The sequence below is a fragment of the Cervus canadensis genome, chromosome 28 (assembly GCF_019320065.1).
Source record: "Cervus canadensis isolate Bull #8, Minnesota chromosome 28, ASM1932006v1, whole genome shotgun sequence".
Lineage (NCBI taxonomy): Eukaryota > Metazoa > Chordata > Mammalia > Artiodactyla > Cervidae > Cervus > Cervus canadensis.
The window spans coordinates 23,132,081-23,146,973 of record NC_057413.1 but is presented as its reverse complement, the minus strand read 5'-3'; the positions used below and the strand labels follow the sequence as shown (position 1 = coordinate 23,146,973).

The window sequence follows — 14,893 nt, the reverse complement described above, 5'->3', positions numbered from 1 at the left end:
TTATGTAATTAGATTGTGTCCATCCAGATAATCCAAGATAATCTTCCTATGAACCCAGGATAATCTCTCTACTTTAAGACCCATAACTTTAATTACAACCTGTAAGGTTCTCTTTTTGCCTATAATGTGTCATGCTAACTGCTAAGTCACTTCAGTCGTGTCCAACTCTGTACGACCCCATAGACGGCAACCCACCAGGCTCCCGTCCCCGGGATTCTCCAGGCAAGAATACTAGAGTGGGTTGCCATTTCCTTCTCCAGTGCATGAAAGTGAAAGATGAAAGTGAAGTTGCTTAGTCGTGTCCGACTCTTAGCGACCCCATGGACTGCAGCCTACCAGGCTCCTCCATTCATGGGATTTTCCAGGCAAGAGTACTGGAGTGGGGTGCCATTGCTTTCTCCGATAATGTGTCATAATCAGAGGCTATAAAGATTATGGTGTGAACTCTTCAGCCTAGCACACATAGCCATGGCCTCGCTCATTCTGAAGGAAGTGTCTATTCTGTATATGTTAAGGGCCTCCATGACTGGAGATTCATTCCTGTGACTCAACCAGAGTGACTCTTATTGGAAATTTAATCTGTAGTTCTTCATTCAATTACTAGACCCAGGTATGTATGTAAGTATCCCTTTGCAGAAAAGATGACTCTCCCTGCTGATGATGTCTGGTGAAATTTCTACTGATCTCATCTCTTAGTTCGGGTTCCCCAAATATGACTCTGAGTCGAGGACTTTGGGTCAGATTGTCTGTTTGAGATGTAATCCCAGGAAACGAAATTTCGAAAATAAATAAAAAGAGAAAGTCAACTAAAAGAAGAATGACATAAAGGGTACATTAATCAGTTGGTTGTCATGTGGCAGCGTGGCTCCATCCCATCCATCCAGCACCAGGAAACATGTGAAACTGAGATGTGTTATGCTGACATCATCACCCGCGCCCACCCCAACCACTGAACAGACACACACATAAATGCGGAGGCCTCTCCTGGTGATTACAAGCAACGCCAAAATCCTTGGGGAAATCTCAAGGCTCCAAAAGAAAAAGGAAAGTATCACGCTTCTGAAAAAAAGAAAAAGAAATTATTAAAAGGCTCTGCACAGCTCTAAGATTTCAATTCCTAAACTGTTTCTGTGTGTTCTGCCCAGTAACTGGTGAGAAAGCAAGCTCAGGGATGCCATTGGCTGGCTGACCCACAGTCGGCTCTGAATCATTCACTGTAAATCTTGTGACTTTGTGATCACCAGGTGGACCGGGACCCGGGGCCCGCAAGCCCCACGCCGCCACTAACAGGAGGCGAAGAAAAGTTTTTTTTTCCGCCTTCCGGAGGGTGGTGAATGTACCCATGGGCGGGTTTAGGGGAAAGAGGGACAGCCAGAAGATCATTATTTGAGCGGAGGGAGGAGAAAAGAAAACGCAGAAGTTAATTCTAAAAGGTAAGAAGGGGAGGGGATGCGCGACCGCTAGGGGTGGGGCAGAGGTTGGGAGGCGGTAGATGGAAGGAACAAAACCCAATAAGGGGAAAGGCGGGGACCCCGGGAGGGGAGGCTTCCGGGGGCGAGGGTGGGCTTATCTTGGCGTGTAGCCTGAATCGCTGGGAGGAGAAAAGGGAGGGAGGGTTTGAAAGAGTATCAAGTGACGTCTGAAGAAACTCAACTCTGGCTGGAAAAGTGAGCCGAGGAGACGGGAAAACTGCCTTCCAGATCGCTGTATTGTTGACATTCCATGCAGTGTTTAAAGGATCAATCTATCGGAAAATACCTGAACCGGGAGTCGAAGGGGGCGGCCCAAGACAGAAGCTGGGGCGCTGATGATACCAACACGGGTTACAGGAAAGTATGACCTAGATCAGAACTATGGTGCCAAGTCTCCTTGGCTGATTCTCCACATCTCTCTAGATTTCCCGTCGCTGCCTCTCCGGGTGACTCCTCTTGGATGCTTATGGAGCCAGTTGCGTCTCTGTATTTTTCCCTGCCAGGCTTCCTTCTCTTCTTCCACCTCCTCAGCTCCTTTGCACCGGTCTCAGGTAGGAGTGTACGCCACTAACTCCTATCAACTTCTCAGAAAGGAAAATCAACACTTAAGTCTGCAAAGGGTAAAGAAGGGTTGCAGTTGTGCTCACTCACCCTTTCATTCTGCACACAGTCATCAAATGGATCACAGTCATCAGATGGATCCCAGCACACTCCAGTAGCAATCCAGTGAGAGCCAGAAAGGCAAGCTGCATATGTAACTTAAAAATCCTTAGTAGCTACATTTTTAAAAGGAAAAGGAAACCAACCGATGAAACAAACTTTCATAAAATATTTTAACTCCAAATAACCAAAGTATTATTATTTAAAATTTTAATTAATGTAAAATATGAACAATGAGATGTTTGACTTTTGTATTTGAAATTTTCAAAATTGTGTGTATTTTACATTACAGCACATGCCAATTGGGACTAGCTAGTGGCAATCACACTGGACAGCTAGAGTTGATATCCTATACTGCAGGCATTGTGCTGCTTTGGGAAACAAGAAAACCTCTGTGAGCTCAGGGTTCATGAGGGGTGATCAGGGTAGGCTTCTCAATGTGTTGTTCATGAAGCATTAGTACCCCCGATAGACACCCCTACTAGGAGTTGTTTTTTTGTTTTTTTTTTTTAACTACTGACCAGCCACATCCCTTGGCCCCCAGAATCCTCAATCCAGGAAGCCCCTGTGGCCTTAGGGAGAACATGTCTGTCCCCTGGAACACCCAGTTCCTTTCCTATCTCAGAGAGTTGATGGCTGGTGCCCTTGTCTGATTCTACTGCGTTGTGTAACAGTCCAGTTTACTGTCCTGGGACCAGCTGATCCAATCCTGACCATGGTGGGAGAAGACGCCACGTTACGCTGCCACCTGTCACCTGAGAAAAACGCTGAGGACATGGAGGTGCGGTGGTTCCGGACACAGTTTTCCCCTGCGGTGTTCGTGTACAAGGGCAGGCGGGAGAGAACAGAGGAGCAGATGGAGGAATACTGGGGAAGAACAACTTTTGTGAGCGAAGCTATCAGCAAGGGGAGCGTGGGGCTGATCATACACAACGTCACCGCCCACGAAAATGGGATCTACCGCTGTTATTTCCAAGAAGGCAGATCTTACGACGAGGCCATCGTGCTCCTGACAGTGGCAGGTGCGCGCTTTCGTTTCGTGAGGCTGCTTTTCCACAGCCTGGCTCTTCGGGAAAGTTTTTCTCCTCACTCCAGGCCCCCTGCAGTTCAGGGGATTTGGGGCCTAGAATTCCCTGTAAACAGAGAGGGTGGCTTTTCCCTCCTCAAGGACTCACTGAATGGGTTTGCTCTGCTACTGTGGGTGTCGGCTCTTGAGACACACACAGCTGTCATCTTGAGCAGGGGCGAATGATTAATCCCTACAGATTATCCTTATGCCTACTTCTGAGAAATCTCTAAGCATATTTCTCAGTAACATGTTTTAGAATTGGACATTTTTATTGTTAAATAGAATTTGTTGTTTAGTCCGTGTGTTGTGTCCAACTCCTTGTGACCCCATGAACTATGGCCCGCCAGGCTTCTCTGTCCATGGGATTTCCAAGGCAAGAATACTGGAGTGCGTTGCCATTTCCTTCTCCAGGGGACCTTCCCAACCCAGGGATCAGACCTGCATCTCCTGAATTGCAGGTAGATTCTTTATCACTGAACCACTTTGGGAAGGCCCATTAAACAGAGTACTCATGCAGAAAAGCTCGTAGAACTTTAACGTACAGATTACTGAATCTTTATGAGCTACAACCACTCCTCATATCAACAAGTAAGATACTGCCTTCTACTGACTGTGTCAGTTTGCTAGGGCTGCCGTGACGAAAGGCCACGGACTGGGTGGCTTAAATAACAAAAATGTGTTTTCTCGCAGTTCTGGAGGTTGTTAAGTCCAAGATCAAGCTGTCAACAGGTTTGGTTTCTCCTGCAGCCTCTGTCCTTGGCCTGCAGGTGGCTACCTTCTTGCTGGGTCCTCACCTGGTCTTCTGGGTCCTAATGTGGCCTTTGCTCTATGGGAGTGCATTTCTTGTAACCCTGTGTGTCCTAATCTCTTTTTATAAGGACACCAGCAGATTGGATCAGGACCCACCCTAACAGCCTCATATTGATTTAATTACCTCTTTAAAAGCCCTGTCTCCAAATACAGTCATCTTCTATGGGACTGGAGGTTAGGGATTCAGCATAAAAATTTTGTAGGGACACAGTTCAATCCATAATGTGCCACTTTTCAAAATCCCCAGCTGAGACAGGTTCCTAGGAGTAAAAGTGCTGTATAATGAGAAATATTTATCTTCATCCTTAATAGATACTACGCATTTGTTTTGCAAAGTGTTTGTACCAGTATACACTCTCACCGATCATATAGGATGCTCCTCACTTTTTTCATTAAGTCCAAAGAGAAGTTTTTCACATGTGACTTCAATCTATTTTTTCTTTCTGGTAAATTATTTTCTATGACTGTGAGGATCAAACACCATTCTTGACACTTTTCACTTCCTCTCCCTTCCCTGCATTTTGCCTTGGGACATATCACCATCTTACATAGTATGCATTTTACTTATTTATCCAGATTATTATGTCTCTTCCACTAAAATGTAGTTTTCATAAAGGGTTGTTCTCTTTTTTGTTCTTGCTGTATCCACATCTTTAGAACTGAACCTGGAGCTTAACAGATGCTCAGTAAATATTATTGAAGGAATAAATGAATCTACTCCATAAAGCTGTAAGTGGTCATCACATCATACCTGAGCTATCTCTATTCTAAGCCTGAGATCTATTTTATTTTTCACCTTTCCCCATGAGCCTCTTACCAGTCCATGCTTTTAATCATCTTTGACATATGCTTTAGTCAGGATCATTGAGCTTATGCTCTGGTCCAAGCAGCCCTCAAATCTTAGTAGGTTAAATCAACAAAAATCCTTATTTCTGACACATGAAGTATATCCTTCATGCGTCTGGTGGGGCTCTACTTCATACAGACCTGCCTGGAACTTTATGGTTCACCTTGGCAGAGGGAAGGAGAGCTTGGCAAATTACGGTAAACATGACCCTGGCCTGGCCTACCCTGCTCTCAGTTGAGTCATTGTACAATTTTTTGTTTGTTTTACTGTTTTTTGGGTTTGGTTAATTGGCTGGCTGGTTTTGTCCTTAGATCTGTTGTCTCATACTTGCCCTTACTGAAACCTCCTGAAACGTTTCGTAGAATTTCTTCCCAAGTTGCTGAATTCTTTTGAATCTTATCCCACTTCAGAGTTTCTGTGCCAGCCTTTCATTCTGCAACTAGTTGTTTTTTTTTTATTTTCCATCTTGAAAAGATCAAATTGAGGAAGAATCAGTAAGACTTAAGTGAGGTTTAAGTTTGTCTTTTGTATAATTTGTGGAAGGTAAATATCTCTGAATTGGGGCATAAGGCCTGGCTTTGCACGCTAGCTCTGTCAATTCTCCTAAAAACCAACACCTCCTTGTGATTATCAGATAGCTGTGGCAATATGAAGCCCTAAACCAGGAGAAGAGAGACAGTGCCTTGAAGTCAAAAAGTTTCTTAAAATTCTGCCAGCCTGGCAGGTTTCTGTCCTTATTATATTGAGCTAAAACTTCAAAAAGCCAGAGCTGCTGAGGAGTCCTCTCAGGGCAGAAAGTAAAAGCCTAGACCTGTTTGTTTCTGATCAGAGTGGACATACCCACCCAGAAGTGAGAAAATTAAAATCTCTAGCTGAATGAATCAGTCAACATTTATTAGGAGGCAGGTAGATGCTTGCTCATGTGATGGAGTCCGTAGAGAGAGCCCAAAGAAGAGTGCAATGTAAGCATTTCCCCTCTTAGAGATCTCACAATTTTTTTTGCACATGTTCGCCTCCTGGTGTTCAAAATCAAGGTTTTCTTCCTTCCTTTTTTGCTTACTGTCTTCTTCCTTCCTTCTTTCATCCCTCCCTCTTTCTCCCTTCATAGAAGAGAGTGCATGGAATGTGCCTAATCGTTTTTTTCTGGACACCAGCCTCTCGCTTTCTCACCTCTTCATCATTAAGAGGTGCTCTCCTAAGACACTTTGGCTAAGACAGCATTACCTCTTTCACTGAGCCCTGGTCTCTCTCCCCAGGCCTGGGCTCGAAACCTGTTATTGAAATGAAGGGCCACGAGGATGGAGGCATCCGGCTGGAATGTACATCTGCAGGGTGGTACCCAAAGCCCCATGCTGTGTGGAGGGACCCTCATGGTGAGACCATGCCCCCCCTGGAAGAGGCTTACACTGTGAGTGCAGATGGGCTTTTCCTGGTCACCATGGCTGTGATCATCAGGGACCATTCAGTGAGGAACATGTCCTGCTCTGTCAACAACACCCTGCTCAACCAGGAGAAGGAAACTGTAATTTTCATTCCAGGTTAGTTCCCTGCTCTCTAGAGGCTCATTTCTTTCTTTCTTTCTTTTTTTTTTCCCCTGGAGGCTCATTTCATCGAGGCAGGATGCTCAGCAGACAGATTGGAGCCCAGCAGGGGATGGGGAGGTAGGGCCATGGGGTAGCAGGATCCTGAGCCTTGAAGAGCTGGAAGCTACAGCTGAACTGAGGCCCCTCCTTGTCATAAGAGGAAAATCAAGTCGTCTCAAAACACAGGGGTAGGAAGCCTCCTTAAGGATAAATCTGATAGTTGTTTGATTTTTTTCTTTTTTTCTCCTCTTTCATGGTCCTTATCCTGAAGCAATTTCCAAACATTTAGAACAGTCCTAAAACAATGGACGATGGTGTGGGTGGGTGGTGTCTGCTGAAGCCCTCCCTGCCTCCCCATGAGATTTCCCAAGGGACAGTGCTGAAGAAAGTCTGTCTATAGACATTCATAAATGCATTAAAGAAGTACTAAACAAGTATCTCCTATGTTCAAGGTACTGTTCTCGAAATCGAAAATAAATCAGTGAACAACATACAAGAAGATGCCTGCCCTCATGGGTCTCACATTCTAGAACACCAGAGGACAATAAGTGAAATCATTAATTAAAACAAGGAGTGAAGTAATTAAACTGTGGACTGTATCAGATAGTGATAAGCATTGTAGAAAAATATTAGGGAGTAAGGTGATAGGGAGTGTTAGGGATGTGCGTGCATGTGTGGTCAGTCGCTTCACTTATCTCCGACTCTGTCACCCTGTGGACTTTAGCCTATAAGGCATTGTAATTGTAAATGGAATGATCTGGGAAGGCTTCAGGGGAAAGGTGGCCATTGAGGAAGTGAGGAGTGAGCCATGCGCAGATGTTTGAGGACTGAACAAGCCAGGTGGCAGGAACAACATAGACAAAGGGCTGAGGCAGGAGCTTATCTGACAGTTTGCAAAGACCCCCTAAGACACAGATATGATTGGAATGAATTGGGCCAGGGAGAATTGGAGGAGATGAATCCAGAGAGGCCATGGATCTGGATCATATGGCGCAGTGTAGGCCACAAGTGAACTTTGGCTTTTAGTCTCAATGAGATAGGAAACATTGCAAGGTTTTGAACAAAGAAATAACGTGATCTCACTTAGGCTGCTGTGCTGAGGACAGATAGCAGAAGGGCAGAAGGTATGGACAGAAACAGGGAGGAGGGTACTGTAATGTTCCAGGCAAGAAGAGATGGTGACTTAGATCACATGGTGGCTGTGCTGATTCTATATGGCTGGTTAGCTTTTAGTCAGCCTGGTCCCACCCATGGTGATTCAAGGTGTTACTTGCTTTTTTGTCTGCTGAGCCCCCAATCCTGGCAATCACTGTGGGGTGAGCCAGTGCAGAGTCAAAGTTTCTTTCCCTCCTTGGGGTTTCTCAGAGAGAAGCTGGTGGAGCAGGGACCTGAGAGAGCTCTTCAGATCTGTGCCGAGGGGCTCTCATTCTGGAGCTCCTTTTTCTCAAAATCCTAAATAGAATTTTGGGGGTCCCTTTTCAGAATCCTTTATTCCCAGAACATCTCCCTGGATGGTGGCCCTGGCTGTCATCCTGCCCTCTCTGCTTCTCCTCATTGCTGGGAGCATCTATCTCATCAAGAAACTCCAGCTGGAAAAAAAGATTCTGTCCATGCAAAAAGAGGCTGAAAATGAAGAGAAAGAAATTGCACGTAAGGAACTGAAGAAAGAACGTGAGGAAAAAGAGAAAGAACTCCAAACAAAAGGTAAAAGAGTAGGAGGACAGTTCACTGTCATAAAGGACACAACTCGGACAGCTAAAAGCCTGGGAAACAGAGAGGGCATGAATAAAAGCAGCAGCAAGGGCTTAGAACTCTCACATCCTAGTAATGAATCCCTCAGACCTGACTTTCTTCCACTCTGCAAATGCTGCATCCATTCACCTGCCCTATGTTGTTGAACAAAAGCAAATCTAAATAAGTACTGGTAGTATCTAGCCACCTGATCATATATCATTTCTGGTATCTTGACAGTTCCCTAGGCAGTGGGGGAGGAGGATGGTGGTATTCATAGAAAAGATCAACTTTTCATTATTTAAGACAATCTCAGATTTTCTTAGTTCTTCTCTTAAAGACATTCATTTGTTTCTATTTCTTTTTCAGAGCAACTTCAAGAAGAATTGCGTAAGTTTAGCATTTCCTGAACTCCTCCCTGAATGATTTGAATTCTGCTCGGTTAGCCATTATCTCATGAAGTTCGTCTCTCTGCCTGTCCCATTGCAGGATGGAGAAGAAGCCTCTTACATGCGGGTGAGCGCCTCTAACATTCCCTGAGATCCTGAGCTTTCTCCCCACCAGGCAGCCAACAGGATACATTAGAGGAGCAAGGGGGCCCAAGCCTGGCTGGGGAAGCGGGAGCCTGGGATCAGTGCATTAGCAGGATCCCACCCAGTGCTGGATTTTATCTCTGCTGTCAGGGATACTCCATAGGTCTTAACCAATTCTATAGTTTACTCCTGACCATCCTATCCTTTTTAGAATAATTTCATCCATGATCCGGAGAAGGCAATGGCACCCCACTCCAGTACTCTTTCCTGGAAAATCCCATGGATGGAGGAGCCTGGTAGGCTGCAGTCCATGGGGTCGCTACGGGTTGGACACGACTGAGCGAGGTCACTTTCACTTTTCACTTTCATGCATTGGAGAAGGAAATGGCAACCCACTCCAGTGTTCTTGCCTGGAGAATCCCAGGGACAGGGGAGCCTGGTGGGCTGCTGTCTATGGGATTGCACAGAGTCAGACACGACTGAAGCGACTTAGCCGCAGCAGCAGCATCCATGATCACCAAAGGTCTACCATACACAGTGAGTGAGGGAAGTCGCTCAGTCGTAATCCGACTCTGCGATCCCTTGGGCATAGCCCGCCAGGCTCCTCTGTCCGTGGAATTTTCTAGGCAAGAATACTGGAGTGGGTTGCCATTTCCTTCTTCAGGGGATCTTCCTGACCCAGAGATCGAACCCGGGTCTCCTGCTTTGCAAGCAGATTCTTTACTGTCTGAGCCACCAAGGACGCATAAACACTGAAGCTGCCGAAACCCAGAAAACCATACATAGAAGAGCCCCCCAAAAGTTACATTTTAGTAGCCGTTGTTCTCTGAGTCCTGATTAATTTGAAAGAAGACGATACTGGCTTAGCTGCCTCTAATGTGGGAGATGGTATATAGACTACACAGTGGAAGAGCCATGTGTGGGAAAGGCAGTGAACTTCCCAGGCCTGGCTCGGGGGTGTGTAGAGGCCAGAAATGCCTTCCTGCTCCAAGAGAGCACTGATATTCTGTGTATAGGGGAGGTGTTGTGGGCAAGAGGGAAAGCACAGGGTCCAATGACCTGGTCCCAGTGAGCGCTTTTGAGTTCTATGATTTGTCACCTTCTGCTCAAGAGCATCAAAGAATACAGCCTTTGCTGGATCCCACAGCACTCAGACGTTTCCTCGTTCAAATTTCAAAATTATCACCGTCAGACATATAAATTTGGAGAAAGAAGAAAATCACTTTAACACAATTGTTTTGTATTAGATGTAGACTGACTAATAGTAACTGCCCAAAAGTAACTGCAGAGATGGCTGCAGAATGTCAGGGGTCTGAAACATTTCTTATATCCGGACAGGTCATAACTGTAGTCATCACACCTATATTATTAAAGCAAAATAGATGGATATAGTTTCCCCTACCTTTTGCCATACTTACGTCTCAGGCAGCAGGATGATTTTGGGGGACATTATCTTCCTTTTTTAGCCTCTGAAGGGTGCTCTTGTTAGTCATTTAAATCAGTTGTCCATGGGTTAAACCAGTAGGACACAGAGGACCATGTAGGGACCCTTTATCACCCTTATCTGTATAGGGAAAAATTGGCCTTATTTGCTTAATTGGGGGAGGGGAAGAGGATGGATCCTCTTTGCTAGTTTAAGCCAAGTGGGAAACTTTATTCTAACTCGAGCCGCAGAGATCATATATCTTGAACAGAAAAGCTGACAGATCTGAGAACTTTGAAAGTGGGAGCCATTCATTTCAGCTCGTTGGCTGAATTTTCTGTATTTCTTAGAGCCCCAGTCCTCCTCTACCTGAGGCAGCCCTCTTGCCACTCAAGAGAGAGGAGTGCAGACTCAGTAATTCAGTTCTATCTGTGAGCTCCCTGGGATCTGGGGTCAAGGGGCTTTCATGGAAAAGGCTGTTACCCAGGGGATCTTCCCTATGCTTTCTGGGATCTCTCAGGGGACCAGGAGTCAGGTCCTGGTCTCAGGATCTCACAGTCTTGTGAGATCCCAGGCCTAAATCTGAGATTTCCTCTGCAGCTGATGTGGTCCTGGACCCAGACACCTCTCATCCCGAGCTCTTCCTGTCAGAGGACCGGAGAAGTGTGAGAAGGGGCCCTTCCAGGCAGAGCGTGCCTGACAACCCGGAGAGATTCGACTGTCGGCCTTGTGTCCTGGGCCTGGAGAGCTACTCCTCAGGGAGACATTACTGGGAGGTAGAAGTCAAAAACGTGATGGTGTGGGCTGTAGGGGTTTGTAGAGACAATGTTGAGAGGAAAGGGGAGGCCCTCCTGGTTCCTCAGAATGGCTTCTGGACCCTGGAGATGTTTGAGAACCAATACCGCGCCCTCTCCTCTCCAGAGAAGATTCTCCCCCTGAAAGAGCACCTTCACCGGGTGGGCGTCTTCCTGGACTACGAAGCTGGAGATGTGTCCTTCTATAACATGATGGACAGGTCACACATCTACACATGTCCACGTTCACCCTTCTCTGGGCCCCTGAGGCCCTTCTTCAGGCTGGGTTCCGATGACAGCGCCCTCTTTATCTGTCCATCGTTTAGAGGGGCCCAAGGGGTCACAGTGCCTGAGGGGGGCCTGGTCCTTCACAGGGCAGAGACCCACCACAACCGCCAATTCCCTGGTCTCACAGCCAGGTAGGGAAACTCAGGCCACCTCTACGACAGCACCGCCTGGAGGAATACCACCCTCCTTCCTTCTGGTCACAGGAGAATCTCCCCCGGGGTTCCCCTAGACATGTCTTCAAGCCCCAGAGCATGTGTCTCCCTCATTAGGCTATTGCTTTAGTAGCTTGTTGCATGTAACCATGGGGCAGGGGCCGGTCTCAGGCTCACTAAGTACTGCCACATGGCTCCCAACCAACAAGTAAGTGTGAGAAAGTAACAGCAGAGAACCAGCTGCTTTAACATTGGATGACGCATTCAGCCCGAGACTGGAATTGACATCAGGTATTGTGGATCTGGGGATTCCCTAATAGCTCAGTTGGTAAAGAATCCACCCGCAATGAGGGAGACCTGGGTTTGATCCTGGGGTTGGGAAAATCCCCTGGAGAAGGGAAAGGCTACCCACTGCAGTATTCTTGGACTTCCCTTATGGCTCAGCTGGTAAAGAATCCACCCGCAATGCGGGAGACCTGGGTTTGATCCTGGGGTTGGGAAAATCCCCTGGAGAAGGAAAAGGCTACCCACTCCAGTATTCTGGCCTGGAGAATTCCATGGACTGTAAAGTCCATGGGGTCACAAAGAGTCAGACACGACTGAGCGACTTGCACTTGCACTTTCACTGTGGATCTGGGGCAAGGACAACGGGACATACTGGATGTAAGAGGGGCAGGGAGCCAGGAATGGAGGTCAGAGATGGAGGAAGTAAGACAGAAGGTCCACCCCCAGGATTTCCAGAGCACACAGTAAAGCTCCACAGGCCTAGATTCAGGATGATCTAGGATGAAGGAGGATGAAGGACAAGAATGCATCTGGGCCTGGCCTGGCCTGGCTCAGGTGTCCCTACAATAAACAAGGTGTCAGTACTTTGTTATTGGGTGTGGCCTAAGGTTTAAGGTCCCAGATGAGCAGATAAGCGTTGGACCAAGTGGATCTCAAAGTTCAGGTTCAGTGAGGAGAGCAGTGCTTTCCAGCTTTTTGGCCTCAGGATGCATTTAGACACATAAAAAATTATTGAGGACAGAAAAGTGCTTTTGCTCATTTGGGTTATATCTATCAATATATGTGGCATTAAAGATTAAACTGAGAACTTTTTTAATGTATTTATTAACATATTAAAAAAAGGATCAAGTCAATTATAGGTTAAAAAGAAAAACATGTTTCAGGAATGATCACTATATGTTGTTTCCAATGTAAAATAAAGTTTATTGAGAAGTGTGGTATTTTTTTATGTTTTTGCAAGTCTAATGTCTGGCTCCTAGAAGGTAGCTAGATCCTCATCATCTGCCTCTGTATTCAATGCTGGAATCTCAGGTCATGGAGGCTCTAGAAAGCATTATCTACACTAGTGAGAGAATGAGAGGAAAAATGATAAATAATAGCTTAGTATTATTATTATGGAGCAGTATTAACTTTGTAGACTCAAAATGTAACAGAGATTGCCCCCCCAAAAATCTGTAAAACATCCTTTGAGAACCAGGATAGAGGACCCTGGAATTGAGTCAGGCATTTAAAATTATGACATAAATGGGAGTATTTTGGGCTTGATGTAATTTAGTCATCCAATTGTAAAACCTGGCTGAAAAATTTAAAAGATACTTAAAAAGTTCAAAATTGTATTACTGCAGTTCCTATAGTAAACAAGGCGTCACGATGGACACGTTCTAGAAAAAAATCTGGAACATTGAACTTGGTGATTTGTTGAGATGGAAAACTGGTTTATTAATGTGCGTGTGTTTTATTTTTGGTACTGTTGACATGATAACATTTGAGCAGTTTTAACTAAAAGCACCAGACTGCGAGTCAGGAAACAAGTGCTACTAATACCTGCCTGTATTAATCTTAGAAAAGTTACAGCTTTTCAGTGTTTTGGCATTCCATAAAATAAGACTTTGAGTGGGTTTGCATATCTTTTAGTATAGTTTGCAAAACACTTTTATTCATTCAGTATCCTTGCTTTCTCATAAGAAATATACTGATCCCCATTTCACAGTGAAACAGTGTTGTCTAGCAAGTTAAAGTGATTTTTGTCATTGTTTAAGGAAAATAGAGTTTTCATTCATACTTTAAAAAAAATTGTCTCATCTTTAAGGCACCTTCTAAACATAAAATTTAGATGTTTTAAGTGTTTACTGAAACTAAACATGAACCCAATGCTCTGCTAATCACTGTACAAAATAGCATAGAGCTCAGCTCCCAGCTTCCTTTACTCAATCTTTCATTCATATATTTACTTATTCATTCACTCTCAAGAAATTTATCACCTTTAATGTATTGACCATGTGCAGTCTGTTGTGCTATGAAGGAAATAAATAAACAGGATGATATTATAGAGAGGAATGGGTGGGAGCTGAGGAGGGCTACTTTAGATAGAAAATTAGATGGTAAGGTTAAGGAGGGTTTCCTGAAGGAAGTGATGGGTCTTCTGAGACTTGAGGACTAAGAAAGATTCCCAGGCGGCAGGAATCTTGTGCCTACAGGCCCCAAAGCAGAAATAAACTAACTAGTTAAAGAACATAACCCCCTACTGTCAGAGCAGAGACTGAGAATGGGACAAACAAGTAGAAAGGAACAACAGGAAATAGGTAGAAAGCAGACAGGCTATCTGGGGCCTCATAGCAAAGTGCTGAGAATCAAACTGAAGCAGAATCTTACTGAAAAGCAAAGCTCAAGTGAACAGAAAATGTCTAGAGTCACCCGAGTGTTATTATTTCCTCTTCCTAAAAGGATTATTATTTTTTTTGGCCACACTGCACAGCTTGCAAAGCATAGAGTCCTAACCACTAGACCATCAGGGAGGTACCAGATTTCTCATTCTTAACAGCATGGGGAATTAAATTTTCCAGAATTTCCTTCTTCCTGGATTTGGGGCCTGGCAGGGAGGTGGAGTAGAGCATGGAGAAAAGGGGAATGGCCCCCAGGGACTTTGCCCTTTCGTTGGGGGTCACGAGTTGAGCCCGGTATAATGATCCCAGCACCCTCAGTGGCTGAGAGCCACAGTGTCTGTGACTCCCATCTGCCCTCTTGGCTCTGACTGTGACTTGGATTCAGCCCCAAGAGGAGATTCAACCCCAAAATGTCGGGTGACTCCAGACATTTTCTGTTCAGATTCAAAGAATTCTGAATCAAGACCTTCTAGTGGAAGTTTTTCAGATTTTTGGCATCTTAGTTTAATTAAAGAGAAACTTTAAAAAAAATTAATATTGAAGTAATAGTTGATTAACAATGTTGTGATCGTTTCAGCTGTACAGCAAAGTGGTTCAATGATACATATCAAAGAGAGACTTTAATCTTTCACCTCAGATGGACTGGGAGTTATCATCAGTGATTATTGGGTAATAGTTTCCTCAGTGGTTAATCCTGTGCCCCTTTGATCCTCTTGTGGAGGAGAGTGGGCTGGGCCAAGGAGGGAGGTGCGGTGGGGAGATTGGAAGTTAGGTCTTCTTGGCACATCCTACCATTATTAGAAGTTTTCTCAACTTAAGGGAAAGTGAAACTTACATATCCCTGGACTCATGGAGAGCTTTC

At 45.1% G+C, this 14,893-nt stretch overlaps 2 protein-coding genes across 6 annotated transcripts in view; both read left to right on the top strand.

Annotated features, from left to right (window-relative positions):
* Positions 1-1,205: 1,205 nt before the first annotated feature.
* LOC122429994 (butyrophilin subfamily 2 member A1-like) lies at positions 1,206-14,566 on the top strand. Of its 5 annotated transcripts, XM_043450752.1 has the most exons (9): positions 1,206-1,433; positions 1,896-2,023; positions 2,807-3,154; positions 6,115-6,396; positions 7,924-8,145; positions 8,542-8,562; positions 8,662-8,688; positions 10,729-10,904; positions 11,050-11,212. In XM_043450752.1, exons 2-9 carry the CDS (start codon positions 1,933-1,935, stop codon positions 11,065-11,067), a joined length of 1,185 nt encoding a protein of 394 aa, XP_043306687.1. In that variant the 5' UTR covers positions 1,206-1,433; positions 1,896-1,932; the 3' UTR covers positions 11,068-11,212. The 5 variants fall into 5 exon arrangements, with proteins under 5 accessions (XP_043306687.1, XP_043306686.1, XP_043306685.1 ...); XM_043450751.1 differs by having other exon boundaries at positions 1,207-1,433; positions 1,976-2,023; positions 10,729-14,566; XM_043450750.1 differs by having other exon boundaries at positions 1,207-1,433; positions 10,780-14,566.
* BTN1A1 (butyrophilin subfamily 1 member A1) overlaps positions 10,807-14,893 on the top strand; it is a 19,924-nt gene continuing 15,837 nt past the window's right edge. Inside the window, exon 1 of the mRNA XM_043450753.1 lies at positions 10,807-10,904. The gene's annotated coding sequence lies outside the window, so the exon portion shown is untranslated. The remainder of the gene's footprint in view (positions 10,905-14,893) is intronic.